Raw genomic sequence first — 20,209 nt, forward strand, 5'->3', positions numbered from 1 at the left:
TATTCAAATTAGCAGATGGTCTGATACACACTAAACTGCGCTGTTAGAACTTACAAGCCAAATAAGTTTCATTTAATTTTTCCAATGCCAAATTATGCATATGTTAGCGGGGGAATAGTCCTGCTATTGCGGGGAACTTTCCTGGCTTCTGCACTACGCCGGTGAAGTGCGCTAGCGAAAGGATCTGAGTCCTCGCTCCCACCTCCTTTATCCAGTGGCCTCCCTGCCCTTTCTGGGGCGCTCGACCCCCAACCCTGCTCTGGTCACCTAGGATGGGGCTAGGGTGTCCCCACTCCGGGGTACTCTCTCTGCACTGGACACTTCTCTGACCCACTGACCATTACATACAAGTTAAAGCAAATGCAAGTTATTTAATCAACAATTAATTTTAAAAAGAATAAGGAAAAATGGGAAAGGTTAAGGGAAACACATCAACCCGCTCTGTGGCAGGGAACATCACAAACAGTGTCTCTGGAACGTCAGGGCAGTTCACAGTCTGTTCCTTGTAAGTCCCAGCCCTTCTTCTCAGGCCCTGGCTTTCCTGCAGGGATGCTGTGGGTTGCACACTTGCTCTGGTGGTGGCCACACGCTCTCAGGCTCTAAGTGGTAGGACCCTTCTTCCCAATGTTGCCCCCACCCTGTCGGGGTTATGATCCAAGCCTGTCCTGCAGAGCCTCTTGGCTGAGGCGTCTCCCTGTGCTGGGCCCGCTGCCCAGGGTCCCCCTCGGTCTTCCCAGCTGCTCACCGCACGCAGCTCCAGACTGCTCCAGCCCCAGCTGCACCACTCTGTCTCTGCACTACTGCTGCTGCTCTGCCTCCAGCTCCCTGGGCTGCTTCTTTGTCCCCTCCGGCTCTGGTTGCTGCAGCTCTGCTCCCAGGACAGGTCTGCTCTGCAGGCTGCTTCTGTGACTCTGCTCCCAGCACTGACCTGCTTCCTGGGCTGCTTTTCTGGCCCCTCTGGCTCTGGTTGCTGCAGCTCTGCTCCCAGGGCAAGTCTGCTCTCTCTGGACTGTGCCTCTGGCTTTGAGGCTGCAGCTTTGCTCCCAGGACAGCGTCTGCTCTCTCTGGATCTGGCACAGCTCTGCTCCCCAGCTCAGCTTGGACCCCTGCTTTCTCCTTAGCTCGGCCACACTCTGTCTGTCCCAGGCAAATCCAGCTCACACGGAGGACGGGACCTCCCTGGCCTCCTGACTCGCTGATTAGCCTGCCTGCCCTGTCATTCAGGATGACCTGGAGCCTTGCCCTCTCTCCATTGTTCCTGGGGGCTGTCAGTCTCAGGGTCCTGATTCCCCATCGACCCTTTCCCCTTTTCAGTACTGGGAGCTAGCAACTAAAACACCCCCACTGAATGTTAATAAGGGGCAATAGTCCTCTTACACATAGCATTTATCATCAGACTAATTTTGTTCCCTTACATGGGATGCCATCATATCAGATCCTTATTTTATCAGTTATACCATTATAAGATATTTAATCATCAAATTTATAAATTTTAGCAGATTTACCTCTAACAACCCTACTACAAACAAGTTTTCATATACTGTATGAAAATGACTGATAAAGAGGAAACTGTGTCTTTCTCACCTCTTTCATCACAGAGCTTATTCAGCAGTAGTTGCATTATCTGCTGCAACTGTTCTCTGGACAGCTGTCTCTGAAGAAGTGCTATGTGATATCAAACAAAACAGTTTTTGCCAAAACGATATTTTAAATGGCAGAAGAAAATGCATTTTAAACTTTACTTTTATTTAATATAAATACCAAAAATATATTATCAATGTGATGTCATAGTGCAAAATTGTTTCACTTATGGTATGAATATGAGTAATTAACAAATTATGCCACTTAAGCAGTGCAAGTAATCAACGGAAGTCAGGAGAAATCTAAATTTACACCAGAGGTGCTATACTGTGAAGCTCCACTGTGTAAACTGGAGTTTAAACTGCAATTTGTTGCCGAATGATATTCTGATTGTGTGTGTGTCAGCATAGAACAGTGTAGTACAATGTGAGTCTGTGTGCCAGTGGCAGACCTAATAGGATCAGGTCTGTGTGATTAATGGTAAATATTCTGAAAATGTGCTGTGTGCTCATTTAGTGCTATCACAAAAATTCACCACTGCTATGTTCTATATTGATAACACATTTTTAATTTAATACATGGTGCTATATCAATCAGCAGCACTTGCTGCCCATTAAAAATACCTGCTCTTTTTTTTTAGTGATGTGGTAACTGACTGGGTCATGCCAAGTTTGCTTGCTCTCTGCCACCACGAAAGAGTGCTATGCAGCTCTTGGTTCTCCCTGGCAGACTTGACTTTAAATTTGCTTCCCTTCATCTTAATAAGCTCTGACACCAGCTCTAACTGTTCCCCAGATGGTCTTGCTCTAACTAGGTTCTCTTTTCTTGAAGCCATGACCTTTTCAGTCTAACAAGTCCCTTATGCATGCATGTACTGGCTCCTCCTTTTGCTGTTGCACCATGTGCTATCCACCCATGAATTTAGCCTATGGTGCATCTTTCCTGTGATAAATGTTGCATTTCTTGAGTGAAATCATGACCACATTAAAGTCAGTGGGATGTTTGCCATTCACTTCAATGTGGCTGGGGTTTCACCCTGTATTTCCAACTCCTGTCAAATATAAGTCCCCCAGTCTACTCCCCAAAGAAAGGAAGTATTCCTTCATTTTATGATTTTATACGGTTAGTCAGCAAGCAACAGGGTGTCAGTGAAGGTCCTAGTCAAGCTGGAGTATCCCTCTTAAGAAATCACAGTGAAGATGGCACTGTTGTTTGTTTGTTTTCCTGTGTCGTCCTGTGTTCTTTCCCTACAGCTCTCTCTTTGGGGCAGGACCAAACAAAATGTTTGAGTTATTCTCATACTTTATATCCATTTTAATATAAGGGTAATCAAATTGTGTCCATCTGGTGAAGATTTTTTGTGGTTTTGAAGCAATTAAGTAGGACTTAGGACATTGTTCTCTCAGTCCATAAGGCCCTTGTAATATGAAATAGATAAGCTACATTACTCTATCAATGTTACTGCCAGATTTTGAGAGGTTTATGAGAAGAATATTTTTGTATGACTCTTTTTAGTAATACAGAGCCTACATACTATAGGGATGGATGAATGGTTTAAGGAAGATAACCAGCCAGTGTACAATTTTTTTCACCTGTTCAAGTTTTCGAATGTAAACTAGTTAGGAAAAAAACGGTTTTATAAGGTCGTATTGGAAAAGAATCCCAAATCACTCTATGGATCTGGAAATCATCAGGGTTCTCTGAACTCCAAAGCACACTCTGGTTATGCTGTTCCCTTCCTCATAAGGTCAGAGGGGACCATTGTGATCTTCTAGACCGACCTCTGGCACATTGCAGGCCACAGATCCTCACCCAGTCCTCAAATAGACCTCTGACCTCTGGCTGAGTTACTGAAGTCATCAATTCAGGGTTTAAAGACTTCAAGATACAAAGAATTCACCATTTACACTAGTTTAAACCTGCAAATGACCCATGACCCATGCTGCAGAGGAAGGCAAAAAAACCCTCAGGGTCTCAGCCAATCTGACCTGGGGGAGAAATTGTCCACAATTAAAGCTGTAGCTGCTCAGCACTCTTGCAAATCAAACCCTTTAGATCAGTGGTTCTCAACCTATTTACTATTGTGAGTCGCAATACTACCATTATGGCCCTGAGGATGTGACATGGGCCTCAGCTGAATGCTGATTGGGCCGAGGGTTGAAAGCCACTGCTATAGATGTATTACATTTGTACAACTATACAGGGATGCCCAGATGCCATGGCTGCATCATGAAGCCAAGTGCAAGGTTATAACTGCATTTTTAAATTGCTTTTATTGTTTTGATTGTCACAAATTTTTTGTAAGAGTTGGCAAATGAGTCCTACCTCCATGCTTACCCTGAACACCTGCACAATCAAAACCTTTGCCATGCCAATCTGATACTGTTCCTCTTTACATAAATATATAGAGAGAGGTCTCAGTCAAAACTGCCAGTGATTTCAGTGGGAGTTAGAATTATATGAAGACTGGAGGAGCTAATGTGTGGATAGTTAATTTTTTTTCATAGGTATGAATTTTAGAGCCCTTTCTGTCCTTAGATATGGCAAACTGCCCGGAACATCTGCAATGTCTTGCAGCACATGGATTTTTTTAACGTAATAAGTTAACAAGTAATTAACCTTACCTCTTTTTCCCTACAGAATAAAACATATCAAGAATTTTAATTAAAAAAAAGAAAGAATTAGCCAGAGTTACATTACCAGGCAGGATTTATAAGACTCACCATTAAATGTTTCACAAACTTAATTGGTTACAATTGGCACCGAACAGGAAAGGAACCTGGCATTGCTTTATACTTAGGCTAAGCAGAATTGGATTTTTAATTCTTTATAATTTTGATGGATATTGGTTTATTTTTAAGCATCTTTTCAATTTTAATTGATTTAAATTTTTCACACTTGTATGGAATTATGGGAAGGAAATAATTATTTAATGACAGTAGATGGTGAGATTCAAAAAGTTAAAGCTTTATAACTGTTGACTGTTAACATCATATGTCAAAATCAAACTCTTAAATTCTTAAGCAGCATTTTTCCTACTTTGCTATCTGTATGTTTTGATTACTATCAATGGAAATATTTTTTCATCAGGCTGTGTGTGTACAGTGGAATAGATTTTATTGACATTTACCAGTAAAAATCTAATCCTGCCAAGCCTACACATGCTATACGAGTCCTCTGCTATCCACCCACTCCATCTCCAAACTACACAAGTATGTTTTGTCCCTAAACTTCACAATAAGTGTCCATCTGTGGATAATCCAATGCATGGAATTATGTCTCCCTTGAAAACCATTTGGCATCTTTACTATTGACATTTCAATAGGATTTACAAGATTTCATATGCTTATTCTAAAGATTTATTCCTCTTCAAAATGCACAGCAAAGCATTTTTTCTCTTCTGATTTGATGTGTGTCTGTCTGATAGCATGTGATACTATCCCACGATATTGTTCTTGTGATCCATTGTTTAATATATTCCCTCTATACTGGCAAGTGCATTAATATCTTCTGTTTCAATGTGCTTTTCCTGTTCAATGATTGTTATACCATAATGTTTTGTATCACCTGTATGTTACACAGTTTGCTGACATTATGTAATAACTCGGCATGTGTATTCTTCATGATACTCTAGACATAGACAACGTGGTGTTAGGGTTTAGTTTTGATTATTGATTAACATTAGATTACTCAGCTTAAACAGTTTAATAAACATAGGTAAACCAGCACAGAGAAGTTGATACTTCACCAGCTCTGGGGAACAGGCTTGCAGCAATTACAGCTTATATCTTTTGTCTGTGTCTGTTTCAAAGTATGTCATGTGACTGAGACCAGGGAAATAAAAGGGCATTCTCTTGCCAATACTCTTTTTATAGTTCTATTTTACTGTATTTTCAGTCTTGTCAACTTTTGCAATTTTTGTTTGTGAAGTTGGTGGTTTAAAGCACCAGCTCCTGGAGGCCATTGACTATTTGGAATTCTTAGTTGTGATTTTTTTAAAGTAAGTTTCTACCCCTTATGGTTGTGGAGAAAAGCCTGAAAATGTGAACTGGGTAAGCCCTAAAGGCACAGAAGCCAGAAGACAACCTGTGTCTTTAAAAAAAATCATGGAAATCAATGGGCATGAACATGTTGTTTACAGAACTTTACTCTTTAGTGCTACATTATTTATTTTAAATTGTTTCCTATTCTTCTCTGCATTAGAGGCAGGAGAAGCAGAATAGAATCTGCAAGCATCAGGAGAAAAGCTCTGAAACGTTGTCATTAAAAGAAGTTTTCAAAGCTGAACTTGGAAAAATGAATGTTTTTTAAGATACCTGAAGTTCAGTTTCTATTTTATATCACATTGAGCTTTTCCCCATTGATTCCTAGCCCAAACAAAAGTGTTGATGAGAATTTGAAGTCTGAGACGGTACAATCGATGCAAAGTGTTATTGAAGTGTATTATAAACTATGCAGTGGTATTTAAGAAGCTGACAAATAGGTCACATGAAATCATCAGTAGACTGTGCCTTACTGAGGAATCTGCTAATGCTCTTTATACTCTTTCATACTTTGGCTAAAAATATTAGCACCATAACATTTCTAGATGGAGGGCAGTAGAGGTGATAGATGCAAGGTGATCAAAACACAGTAGGAGGCACATTTGGTTGGTTTCCAGACAGCCATCTTTCTACAGCTTTATTATTAACAATAATTTAATCTTTGCCAGCACTTTTTTCATTTCCAAGCTCTTGATGTGCAGATTATTTTTTTTAAAGTAACTGTATAGGAAAAATATTCAGATCATAAAGTTAAACCTTTATTAGAAGTGTTGCATATTAAAAAGGATGCAACCCCAGGATCAATACAGTTTGCAAAGCAGCCGTGTACTTCAGGTGTTTGAATTAAAATGTAACAGCTGTAAATAGCATGTTGCTTATAGTCATTTTCTTTTTGTCAGTATTTTGTAATAATCCATATTTAATAGTTTGTGAACCTGAACTTTGCCTCCCAGAAATATGTGAGGAAAGAGAATATACTTGTATGGCTAAACTAAAAAAAAAATTATGTGAAATATATTATTTGGTTCAGCCAACATCCGTAGGTACAGAAATTCTTTATTTAATAACAGGTGTGTCAGAAAATAAGGAAACAAATGGACTTAAAATACTTCTCAAGAGGAAATATGTAGCTTACATTACAATAAAATGATAAAATTACAATAAAAAAAAAATACTATTGTGGGGCCTGATCCTGCACCATCATTGTTACTAGTTGGGCTGAGGACCTCAATGTGAGTGGGATCTGGGCCATAAACAGTGAGGGATGTTTTTGCTGGATAACACGTATTCTAAGTTATTGCTTGTGCCCTTGAGCATAGTGCTGTGTTGGGAGCAGTAAAGAGCTATGCCACCCCAGGAGGAGAACCAGGAGAAAGAATGCCTCCAGGAGTTCTCAGATGCAGGGGGGTGCATGCCTCATACCACATCCTTTTCTGGGGTGCAGCTTATTAGTCTTTGTAAACTTAAAGTAAACATTGGGTTCTGTGCATGACAGCGGAGTACTTGCCAATTCCAGCCCCTTGTGGAGGATAAGTTGTCTAAAAGAATAGTAACAGAGCAGTCTTTATGTTCCGTTGAGAGCAGGGATTACAATGATGGTTGACCGTTACATGGCCTGCAAAAGTGGAGGTTTCTTTACGCCTTCTCTCGCATGTAGGTGTAATCTGGCCTTAGCTAGACACTTCTATCAATGTTTTTATATTTGCTATATCACATTGTCATAAAGTTATATTTTATTAAACAAATATATAAAATTCACTGTTTACAGTGGAAGAAACCTAGTAGGCTGATATCTAACACCCACATTGCAGTTTATATAGTTTGAAACCTGTATTGTGTAGTGTGACGGGGCAAGGCCAGATGGCTTTAGAAAAGCAGTGGGAGATAGATATATTAGGTCCAGGCTAAACAAATCTCTGGTACCAGAATAAGTGAAATGGCAGCTGCTCCAGGTCAATTAAGACACCTGGGGCCAATTAAGAACTTTCCAGAAGGCAGGGAGAAGGCTAGGTTGATTGGGACACCAGAAGCCAATCAGGGGCTGGCTGAAACTAGTTAAAAGCCTCCCAGTTAGTCAGGTGGGTGTGCATGTCAGGAGCTGTGGGAGGAAGTTGCGCTGTTGGAGAAACTGAGTAGTACACACCATATCAGGCACAAGGAAGGAGGCCCTGAGGTAAGGGTGAAGTGGAGCTGCTGTGGGGGGGAAATAGCCCAGGGAATTGTACATGTCATGTTTCTAAAAGGTCAGCTACCATAGCTGATACTATTAGGGTCCCTGGGCTGGAGCCCGGAGTAGAGGGTGGGCTTCTCCCCCCCCCCGCCCTTTTCCCCCTGATTAATCACTGAGACTGGGAGACAACAGAGACTGTGCAAGGAAGGATAACTTCTCCTCACCTCCCTCGCTGGCTTATGATGAAAATGGCTCAGTAGACGGTGACCCTTTTCTCCAGAGAGAGAAGGGTTACGTGGAGGGTCACAGTGGGCCTCTGAGGCTAGCGAAATCCACCAGGAAACGCGGGACCCACGGAAGCAAGGACAGAGCTTTGTCACAGTAGCTATTAATTTCTTTTTAAAGGTAAACAGATTTGTTTCCACTAAAATGTTTTCTTACATGATCTTAAATAAAGCACAATAAATGGTGTGTACTCTGCTTGAAGAATATCCTTGTGCCGATCGCTCATGAATTCCTCACACATCAATTGTTTAAATGTATTTGGTGAATGTGTTTGCCAATTTCCTGAGCCAATAGCATCTCTGGTATGGGCACTGTGTCTGTTTGTTACTGAAAAGGTACTAAGTCCTGTCCAACTGGAATACCCACTTGTTTGTGGTGTTCAGAATACTTATACTCTCCCATTTGATAACACTGAATACTGAGAACCAACAATATGGATTTATTCATTTTATTCTGCCCATAATTCCAACCCCATCTAGGAAAGAGACCTCTTTTTGATATGAGAAGCAATACAGATAAAAGTTAGTTTTGCCTCTCATCTTCTATATGTGTCAATGTATGATGCAGACCATGTGAAACTGACCTGATGTCACTAACATACCGCAACTTCCATTTGATTTAGATTTGAAAACTGGTAGGTCAAGGTTACCATTGTTTCTTAATAATAAATATGTGACTATTATTATTAATTCACTATATATAACCATAGTATATGAGTACTCTTTACATAATTCAGTTAAAACAATAATTTCTTATATGTTCCCAGCATGGAGACTTCTCCTAGAAGTAGGTTTCACCAACAAGTTTATACTTGTTCTATTTCCCCAAAGCCAAACGAGTCAGCAGCAATCACTGTCATGGGAAAAGAGAGAGATCCAGAATTTGGGCCTTGCTGTTTAACCTTGTGAGAACCAGCTGCGGAAAGTGCCCTACCCGCTCTGGCTCCTTGGTGTTCTGCTCAGGGCTTCTCTAGTCTGGGAGTAAATGTATTGCTCCAGTGTGGCCGTTGATCTAATGCTATACTAGATCAGACCAGGGTCCATCAAGTCCAGTACCCTGTCTGCAACAGTGGCCAAAACCAAATGCTTCAGAGGAAGGTCTATGAATTCTTGCAGCTTTGCATTGAGCAGAGGTTGTCATTGAGCTGTGTACTGTGATGCCCAGGTCCCTGTCTTGGGTTTATACAGTTACTTTAGAACCCAGTAAGGTATAAAGGTAGTTCAATTTTTTCACTCAAGGATGCAATAGGATCTTATTGTTCTATTTTATATATCTCCCTAAATTGTAGATAACCTCATTCTACATTTAAACTATAGTAGACTCAGGGTGGACTCTTTGGGGTAGAGATTGTCTCTTTTCTATGTATATGTACCATGCCTAGCACAATGAGACTCCAGTTTTGTTTGGGCCTTTAGGCACAAGTCATAGCAATAAAATGATTGTACTAGGTGTTGGGCATACATAAGAGGTAGGTCCTTCCCCAAAGAGCTTACAATCTAAATAGACTAGGCAGAAAAAATGAATTAGTAGTATTATCCTCCCTTATGGATAGGGAACAATGGTGTTTGCAGATACTTGTCACCCCAAGCACTTCTATAGAACAGAATTTTGCAGATGTTTGGCAAAATGTGTATTCTGTAAAGGAAAATTAAAGATTTGCCAAAGGCTGCATTAAGAATAATTGGAATATTTGGCGAACCAAGGTATTTTCTGGTTCATAAATTGTAGGGGTGGTGGTAGTTCTACATAGTGTAGTTGTTGTGATAATCTGTATCCACTTCAGTGCTTTACTGTGTCCAAACCACTAAATAAAGATTCACGTGGATGTGGAGGAAGTTCAGGAAACCACTTCCCCGTTATCCATGTGTATTCAATGTACCCGTCTGGCTGGCTGAAACAAAATCACAACATGATATTCCATGAAAAATGAGTTTTCTATTGTAGCTTTGTATTTTTCTCTTCCTGCAGAATAAAATTCACATATTCAAATACGAGTCAGGTTTTTTAGGCTGTTTTTTTTTTGCACAAGTATTGATATAATCTGTAATATTTTTTGTTCCAGCAATATTGCCTGATTCCATGAAGTCAGGGAACATACAACAGCATAATCCAGTTACATGAATTTGTTTGTGTACACTTTTAACAGTCTGAGAGCTAGTATGTAAAGGTGATTTCTTGTGATCAGCATTTGTGTGTATGTGTTTTTTTCTCCCCCCTGACAGCATTGCGGAGTCGATCAGGACGGTCCATCATCAATGGAAACTGGGCAATTGATCGACCTGGGAGATATGAAGGAGGAGGGACTACATTCACATATAAACGCCCAAATGAAATCTCAAGCACTGCAGGGGAGTCCTTTTTAGCAGACGGTCCGACAGATGAGATCTTGGACGTCTATGTAAGTTTGTCAAATTCAGATTAACCTTCCTAGTGGAAAACAGGAGTTCTGGTTTTTGTTCACACACGGCATTAAAAACACAAGCAATAACAATAGATAAATGCCAGCATTCCATTTAATCCGTAAAGGTAACAGTGTTTTAGATATTACAATATCCTTTGCTGTTACTTCTGTATTGCCCCAGATCACAGGAAAACTAAACAGTAACAGATATCTGTTACCACCTGAGTTTACTGACCCAGTAAAACCAATTTTACTTGTTGAGTAAAATCGGAGGCAAAGCATACAGTATTCTTTATTTCATGAGAGCTGGATTTCCACCAGACACTTTTCTACTGAAGTTAATTTGGCTTGGTTTAGTTTTATAGTTACCCGAATCAAATGTCTGAAGCAGGTCAAGACCTCTGATGGATTCAAGCCTTCTTGGTTCTGTATTTTTTAAATAAATATAAATAAAAGCAACAGTATGTACAAAATGAAGCATTCCTGGGCAGTTTTAATGGCAAACTTCATTAGGAAATCCTGAACAGTAGACACTCCACAAAGCAATCACAAAACCAAGTTGCAGTGAAATCCTGGCTCCATTGAAGTCAATGGCAAAAGTATTCAAAGATTCAGTGTATTTCTGGTATTGTTCAACACTGAAATAAAAATGCAATTGTGGATTATTATAGCATACTATGAAATAAATTGTGCATATAGGCATGCTCATACACACACACACAACTATAAAATAAAATATATTGTCTGAAAGACCACATGTAGTGTAGGTACACAGTCTGATTTGATGATATTGGTTGTTTTAATTGGCCAGGGTTTGGTCGTCATTAAACTCAACGAGTGATGACCCATGATAGAAAAATTAGTGCAGTATATTTTTATAGAAAGTGCACTGGCTCCTACAAATGGAAAAGTTACAAATGGCAAAATGATTAAAAAGTAACAATAATTATTTATTGTATTGCTTTAACAGGGCACAGCATGGGAGATAGGGATGATTTTTCATTTGTTGTGATGTAAAATTTGGATGTAAAGATAAATGGATTCTGATTGCCCAGAATGCATATTACTAAAAAAAATATTATGAGCACTTATGTAAAGAATATTGGATGGTGTGAGCTGAGATGCTGTGATGTTTTTATTGCCAAGAAATTGATGCCTAATGTATGATGATTGCATTACCCAGAGAAAAGGCAAAGGAGCCATGCATGACTTATGCGGGTGTTCCCAAATAAGTATCATCAAAAACTTTAGAGTACCTTAAATTAATCATAATAAAATGTATTTTGATTTTTATAGCTCTTATATCGCACGGTTTGTTTGTGTCACTACTATGTATTGATTTAATCTTTGCCTGTTTATCTCCCTTCGTTTTTCTCTTCAAGACATCTTATTTGCCAGAAAGAAAACAGTAAGATTGCCGTGGGTTTGGGCACAGCTTAGTGACTTGAACTGTGGGTTATTGCTGTGGACTGGCCCCCTGGTTTGGCATTCTCTCTCCTTCATCATGCTCTCTGTAGGATGTCAGGACCACAGGAGGCTCATCTGGGCTGGCTGATAGATCAGCATTTTCCCTTTCACTGCACTGTGGGTTTGTTGAAAAGCCATCTGTGCTGGTTTGTCTTAAAATGGAGATTGGAGAGTTAGATAAAGGAAAATCATAGGAGCTTTGTTAATAGCATAATCACCCTGGCACAGGTCCTGACTTTCTAGTTACAGAGAGATAGCTAATATTAACATAAACTAGTTTCCAATTCCTCAACTCCTTGAAATGTACAGTCCTTGTCTTACCATTTCTGAATCTTCCACTTTTCCTTAGCGCTGAACCCTGGAAGCTTTAAGAATCAGGAACCATAGGAGAGCTTTCCTCGGAACTACCCAAACCGTAAGGTCCTGATCTGAAGAGCACCCTCAGCTCCCACTGAAGTCAATAGGACTTGAGAGTGCTCAGCACCTTGCAGGACTGGGCACGAAGAGAGTGCATTTTAAAATTGTAGCAAGAGGTCGGAAGGTCAGCCCTTGTAGAAATCATTACAGGCAGTGCATTTTCATATGATTCCAGAAAGTGGGTGCTCTCATTGGGGTGGAGCTCAGAGAAAAAGCTGTTGTTTGCCAGAGGAAACGCTTTTCAAAGTCAAAGGGATGGACCCTAACTCAGAATAACTCTGTAGACTTCTGTGGATTCCAGAATGGCTTTCGGACTGCAAAACAAACCTAGTGCCACAAGTTTGTTGCTGGTGGGTCATGGGGGTGTAGAATGGATTTTCTCTTGGTTGTAACCCTTGCTTTGGCAGAACCAAGGAACTTTTCATGTTCAAGAGGCAGTGTCTGGCTGATAAGAAACCCAGGTATAAGGCACTAACAGCAATCTGTAGTGATGATTTTTTTAAAGACTTTTTTTGAATTAAACTCACTGAGGCTTCTGCCAGAGCAATCCAACACCCCTGCATCCATGTGATCAGCCGCATTATTAAAGTAACCAAGGCCAGATTATTAGAATCAACAGTACATGGTGTCTATAACTGATAATGCAAGCACCTCTATTCCCACTCCACCAGCATAATGTAGGGCTGCTAGGGGATTCAAATGGTTTTCCAGGAGACGTAAGTACCTTGCAAGGGCTTTATCATGAAACTCCTAGGTTGGTAAGCACTTATTCACACACCCTCCCATTGATTTCAATGGGATACTCATGTGAGTGCTTGCTAATGTGCCTAAGGCTTGTACAGTTGGGCTCTAAAACCTCTACCCTTTGTTGCTGTCTTTCTTAAAGCAGGTACGCTCAAGGTTCCCAGTGCTAGATAAAAATATTAAAACAAACAAACAAACAAAAAACATACCAACCCTTTTGTCCAACAGTAGAAGAAACGAGGGATCTTTTCTGCATGTTTGGCTATGTGTGGAATGTTCAGTCCAACTGGCTGAAAATGTATTTGGCAGTTGTCGGGAACACAATTCTATATCAGTGATACAGTCACCACAATAAGAAAAGGAGAACTTGTGGCACCTTAGAGACTAACCAGTTTATTTGAGCATAAGCTTTCGTGAGCTACGGCTCACTTCCTCACGAAAACTTATGCTCAAATAAATTGGTTAGTCTCTAAGGTGCCACAAGTACTCCTTTTCTTTTTGCGAATACAGACTAACACGGCTGCTACTCTGAAACCAGTCACCACAATGTGTATGTGGACCTCTGTTATCTATTTACTTGAGCAGTGTTAAACGACTGCTATATAAATTGAATAGACATACAATTGTTGTTAGCTATTTTTGCTTGCTGCTTTATAAATACTGTGGTGAGTGATATGTGCAGAGCTGCAAGGCTATAAAAGGAAGCAACTTGGTATATGAGGTAACACAGATGGGTTAATAACATAAGAATGGCCATAGTGGGACAGAGCAAAATTTTGTCTAGCCCAGTGTCCTGTCTTCCAACAGTGCTCAGTGTCACATGTCCAGAATGAACAGAACAGAGCAATTATCAAATGATAATACATAAGTGCTGTTTATGTGTTCTCAACTCAAGTAGAACTGTCAATCATTTGAGGAGAGAGCTAGCGGGGTTTGGAACATTTGGATTTGGACCCTTCCCTTTCTTTCTTCTCTTTCTTGTTTACCTTTTCTCAATTATCTGTCAGGTCAGTTATTTCAGACCCAACCCATTTGTCGTATGAACCTCTCTCGCCACCTAGTGTTCATTGAAAGACTCTTAACGACACTTCTGAATTTTCACATTGTGCACCTGTACCAAGAAGACACATATGATTTAGTTCTTCACAGTGAGGATTTTGAGTAACAGCTGTTCCTTCCTATTACAATTTAGTGCAATTTGCAAGCGTAGAAACTCATCTTTTCCTTTCTTGTCTTAGCCTTTCAGGAACAAATTGTTTATTTTCATATTTCACTGACATGTACCAAACAAATCTTTGTCTTTTCTAATAGTAGCAATCATCATGCTATTGATTGGTTTAAATGCATATTTCTGTTAAACAGTAGTAACCTAATAGGTGGTTTAAGTGAAAGGGTGATTATTTTGAATCAGATAACATTTATTTGGCTGTTTTTCCTCATAGATGATACATCAGCAACCTAACCCAGGTATACATTATGAGTATATAATTCCAGAAGCCAACGTCATTAGCCCTCAGTTGCCTCCTCACAGAAGACCAGGTAAATCATCATTGCATTAAGCATATTCTGTAACATTATGGGCCAGTAGTAATATTCTGGCCTCACTGAAGTCAATGGAAGTTTTGTCATTGACTTCATGGGGCCAGGATTTCACCCCCAATGTTCAGCTGGTGTAAAGCAGTGTAACTCCATGGACTTCAATGGAGTTACTCTGATTTGCTCCAGCCTAGGATCTGGTTCTTTATTTTTATTTTGAAGGTAATTTTGTCTTTAACGTGTCACATGGGATAAGAACACACTGTGACTTTTCCTTGATCAGTTACTGTTATGAGCTGAATTGCTGTGCCTGTATTTCAGAAATTAAAATACTTTTTCTTTCTTTTTGGAGTTTGATGTTTTGAAACAACCTTTCTCAGCTTCTCTCTCTCAATCCTGTGGAAATTTCTAAGCCCCCAAAGCTAAAATTTCTCTAGACAGAATGTATTTTAAATTCTATAGCACGGAGGTGTGTTAAATGTAACAGTAATTCTGAAAAAAAGAAAAAAAAGAAAATTGGCAGGCAAGTTTGGTACTATTTCTCATGTTTTTGATTCTCCTTGTCAGATTTGTATTGGCTCTATAGTCTGTTTCTTAATGAGGAGCAGCTGGAATTTGACATTAAGAGGCACCGAATATGGAGCATGATGAAAAAACAAATCCTTGGGAAACTGGATTGACATTAGGTGCAATAATTATGCTAGAAAATGCCTGGTGAATTTCCACTTTTGTGTGTGTGTTTGCTGGCTGAGAATTGGGTGCCTCATTGAAAAGCAGCAAAGTCTTTGTCTGCAGAACAACCCAGCAAGTCTGTATATGGAGATAAAAGCTACTTCCAAGCTTGACAACTTTGTAGACCATTGTTTCAACTACTAATTAGTGAATGCATTAGCTAATATTTGAAAGAGATGATCACTCTTTTAATTTGCTCTTGTTGCCTGTCCCCAGGGGAGCCATTCAATGGTCAGTTAGAACTGACAGATGGTACAGATCACGAAGATGAGAATTTGCGTAGGGAGACAGACGCTCACACTGGACAGTCAACAGGGACCTTTCCTGTTATTCAGCCAGGAAGGTTTCCTTCTCATCAGCCAGACAACCAGGTCCCTGCTGTGCAGCCACCACGACGAAACCGAGAGCACAACTGGAAACAGGTTGGAACAACTGAGTGTACCACTTCGTGTGGGAAAGGTAAATGCTTTACAGTGTATGCACAGTATTTATATTACACACCAGAGGATTCCAGGCCAGGAGAAGAAAAACATGGGGGAAAGAGCATGTTAGAAAACCCAGCAAATCCCTGTAGACATTAGACATATGTTTGAGCCACTGCTTTCTGTTGTTTCTCACTAAGTGAAAGACAGACAAATCTGTAGCACAAAGTGGGTTCCAAATATATGTCAATAAAAATAATTCTAAAATAAAATAAACAGGCCATGGTGCACATAGTTTATAAACAGGCTTGGCAGAGTCCAATTTTTTTTCATTTCAACAGATAATATTAATGTTTATTTTAAGCATTTTTTATCAATTACAATTTTCATAGTTTTGCAAAATTATGGGCTTTAAGAATTTTTTATATTTTTATCCATTTACATTTTCACAGCTGTGGGAATTTTTTGAGGGGGTCAATCCATAGAGGGGGTCAGTCCATAATTATTTAATGACAGCAATATTCAAAAAGGTAAAGCTTTATAACCATTAAAACAAAAATTGTCGACACACATCAAAATATACAAAATATCCTTAAACTCTAATAAGTTCTCAAGCAGAATTTTTCTTACTGTCCCTATCTGTAAATTTAAATGATTATTGATGGAAATATTTTTCATTGGTTTGTGTGTATGGTGCAATCGACGTTTACTGACATTTACTGGTAAAGATGTAATTCTTTCAAGCCTAGTTAAAAAGCAGAATATGGCATCCATTTCTGAAATGAGAAATATTGCAGTCTTTTATGGCTGAGGACAGTTGCCTCAAGTTGCTTTTCTAATGTTTCCCTGATACACTATCATTATCCTCAGCATTCTTTGGTTTCCTTTCCCCATTTGTTTAAATCCTCCATTTTCATTGATACTTTTTGCACCTCTGTCAATATCTTCCTCCTGTTTGCCTGGATTGCACCTTTACTGGCAGTGATTCCTCCAGTGCTGTTCAGCTCAGAGCTCCATTTGCCAGTTAGATGCCCTTACAATATGTGGTGTGAATTACAAGCTTTTTTAGGGGTTCGACCCCTTTAATTAACCTTTTGCGTGATGGGACATAGCTTTTTGCGGCACAAAAGCTGGTTGAACTAGCCAATTGTAGGAACAAAGGTACTGATGCTTTTGACAAACATCAGTGGTATATTCTCCAGAACCAGTGTGCAGGACCTGAATACTCGAGCAGAAGATGGTAGTAGAGTGTGTAGTTTCTAGAGATTTATGATGTCCAAACACAATTTTTTTTAATGGTTACAGCCTCTCTTGCTGAAGCAGCTGAGTACCCTTTTCCTATTTGAAAATCAACAAATTATATTAAAATATAACCCAAATTGGGGTACTCTAATAAATACTGTCCTTTTTGGAATAAAACCCAAGAGGACATAATAAAAACAATCAAAATAGGATATAATCTAAACCAAGTGAAAGTGTCTTTCACCATGCTCTGACGCCTGCTCTAGCAGACCTCTGACGGGAGTAAATTCTACTGGTGGGGAAGCTCACCTGAGAAGTCGTGGCACCAGGCACACTTAACTCCAGGTATTGTCAACACATACCTCCTGGCTGATCTTACTTTAAAATGGAGGGGCTCTCTCAGAGAGCTGGGCCAGTGAGGTGTATGACAGGACTACTGGTATAGCTAACAAAACACAGCTCTACGCGTTCCATATAACTTGTTAAGCTGCTGGGAAAATTGTGGTTCTGTTGAGCTAGAATAAAGGAAAATTTAACTCTGGACATAGAGGAAAGGTAATATCTTTGTGGCAGTCAGCATATTCCTGAGGTGAGGGAAAGCAATTAAAGGTGGTGATGTAAAGGGAGTTGATAGCGTATTCTGTTACTGGAAATACTGAACTGTTAGAGAGATGTGACTGCTCTGCAAACCTATTTCCTCTGGGGAAAAATTGTAGTTAATTTTCTTTAGGGCTCTCTCCTTGCTTCAAGATATGAAACTGAGCTAGTGCATGAAATCTTAATGCTGTGCTGATCCTTATGCACATCATCATCATAATGAATTCAAATTATATCTCTGACAGGAGAGCTGGTAGTTAAGCACACTACATGGATGTTCTCTTTTTTTATTGTTATTCCCTGCTAGTCCAAGACAATGAATTGGGAAATCTGCCCTACTTGCGGAAATTATGTCAGAAATGTTACAGTACTAAAATCAGGACTCTTGTGAGTCTGACACGTTGTGGGGGAGGGCAGTGAACGTAAACCAGAATTATTTTGCTTGGCCCTGGGAAATGGCTTTTAGATTAGGGTATGTGGACAGGATCCTCAGCTACTGTAAATAGACATAAACTCTCTTTCAATCAGTGAGGATCACCAGCTGAGGATTGGGACCATCATATTTTCAGAAGGTGGAAGCTGAAGTTTCTGTGCAAAGGAATTGTGCATTTGAGTACTCAGATCAAGAAATTCTGCATCAAATGCAGGTGCACACATCTGTAAGGGTTTTGAGGGGTTTCAGTCATTTTATAGGAAGAATGTTGGAAACTTTCCTTTGTAATCCCTATGATCAGAATTTTGCTGTTTTTAAATATCTGGCAGTCAGTGGGAAGCAGCTATAAAATCTGAATGCCGATTTAACAGCAGAACACTAGAACAATATAATATCACAGGAAAGCTTTCAGCATGTTATGGAACTGAGACTTACACCCTGAAATTAGAGAGGAGGAATGTCTGAAATAAATATTCCTCCCCTAGGTTCTGAGTGGGACCTGGGGTCAACCTTGTATCCCAGACTCTACCAAATTTAATTTGGAGCAGTATACTGTACTGGGAGTACTATGATTTGCTGATAGTATGAACAATTTTTTACAAATCTAGTCCTGAGTTACTTGGTTGACTACCTCTGCCCATGTAATCCTCTAAGGCAATTGAGGTCCAACAGGCTCTTTGCTCTCTCCCAAAGAGAAATGGTAAAGTGAGGCAAAACAATTCGTTGAAACAAAGTTGAAATTTTGAATTTGTTTCCATTTTGCAGAATTTGTAAAGGAATGGGTTTTTTTTCTTTCTTAAAAACATTCTGAAATTTTTTTTGATAATTTTTGAAATTTTGAAATTTTAGTTTTTTCCACTTTTGCCTTTTTTGAAACTGCAAAAAAAATTGATGTCCATTGTTTCCTTCACTTTTTCATTTTTTCGTTTCTTCTTTTGCTACTCTGTAATTTTTCATAACTTCTTCAACTTTGGGAAGTTATTAACTATCAAAAGGAGGAAAGAAAAGAAGAAACGCCCCTAGACATCATTTATTCTCTTTCATTCCATGGCAGAATGAGATCAAGGAAAAAGGAGAAGGAAATGATTGATTTTTCATTAAAAACTGGAAATATTGGATGTACTTTTCACTGAAGTTTTTGATTTTGAAAAAAGGCCATTTATCTTTCTTTTAAATTATTTTTCAGATGAAAAATATCAACCAGCTCTTGTCCTAAAGTTCCACCTGATCAGGCTGAGGGTGTAGTTTTCTAGTACCAGGGCCATGCCTGTGGAAACTGCTAACTTCCCCAAACAGAGTAGGGAGGGTATTTCTATGGCACCAACCCTGTGCATCAGCCAGAAATAGATGAGATCATATGCCACTGAAGTTTATACACTCCAGGAACCACAGAAACTCCTCCTGAGAGCAAACCCTCTTTCCTGTTCCCCTGTCCTCCAACACAGACTGTAGCTTAGCTGTAAATGGAAACACATTACAGAGAGACCGGTCTGAATACGAAATTTATTAACAGTGATACTGTAGTGTGCAGCATGTTCTTCATTTAAAAAGCAAATTTGTAAAGAAAGCTAATGAGTAAAGCACCCTGCTGATTGCTAAATTACCTACTTTCTACTAGAACTGGAAGAATGAAGATGGCTCTGTATACAATTTTATTGTAAATTAGCATTTCAGATGCAAAACTTCTCATTTAAATATATTGCTGAATGAATTTAAATTTGGCAGATGTGTAAGCTTTTAATTTCCTTTATTACAAATGCCATATTTTGCTGTATGTCAGCCAACAGTTATCATTAATCAGAACCACACTTATTGTATTTAAACCATGGGCGTGAGTTAAAGCTATTACAAAACTTTAGTGCAAGATCAATTAAAACAAGTTGCCATCTGAATGTACTGTGCATGCTCTCGCTCTCTCTCTCTCGCAGCTAACCTCCCAGTTAGATGAAGAAAAATGTAAGTTTTGTAAATACGGGATGAGATGCAGGAGTCTGCAGAAAATCTGTTACACAGTTAAAAACTTTTAAGTAATCACCAAAAGTTACCATTAAAATTGAGATTTAGAACACTAGGAGGTAGGAATGTGGGGCTAGTTAACAACAGATGCTAGACTTAGACTGCAGATTCAAGTGTATAATT

At 39.4% G+C, this 20,209-nt stretch overlaps 1 protein-coding gene across 3 annotated transcripts in view; it reads left to right on the plus strand.

The window, feature by feature from the left end:
• The window catches only part of THSD4 (thrombospondin type 1 domain containing 4), a 621,627-nt gene that overhangs the window by 535,970 nt on the left and 65,448 nt on the right, over positions 1-20,209 (plus strand). For all 3 annotated transcript variants that reach the window (XM_073303716.1, XM_073303717.2, XM_073303719.1), the window contains 3 exons: positions 10,302-10,477; positions 14,551-14,647; positions 15,593-15,835. In XM_073303716.1, coding sequence (XP_073159817.1) covers positions 10,302-10,477; positions 14,551-14,647; positions 15,593-15,835 — 516 coding nt within the window. The remainder of the gene's footprint in view (positions 1-10,301; positions 10,478-14,550; positions 14,648-15,592; positions 15,836-20,209) is intronic.

The sequence above is a fragment of the Lepidochelys kempii genome, chromosome 10, assembly GCF_965140285.1.
Source record: "Lepidochelys kempii isolate rLepKem1 chromosome 10, rLepKem1.hap1, whole genome shotgun sequence".
In the NCBI taxonomy this organism is placed as follows: Eukaryota; Metazoa; Chordata; order Testudines; family Cheloniidae; genus Lepidochelys; species Lepidochelys kempii.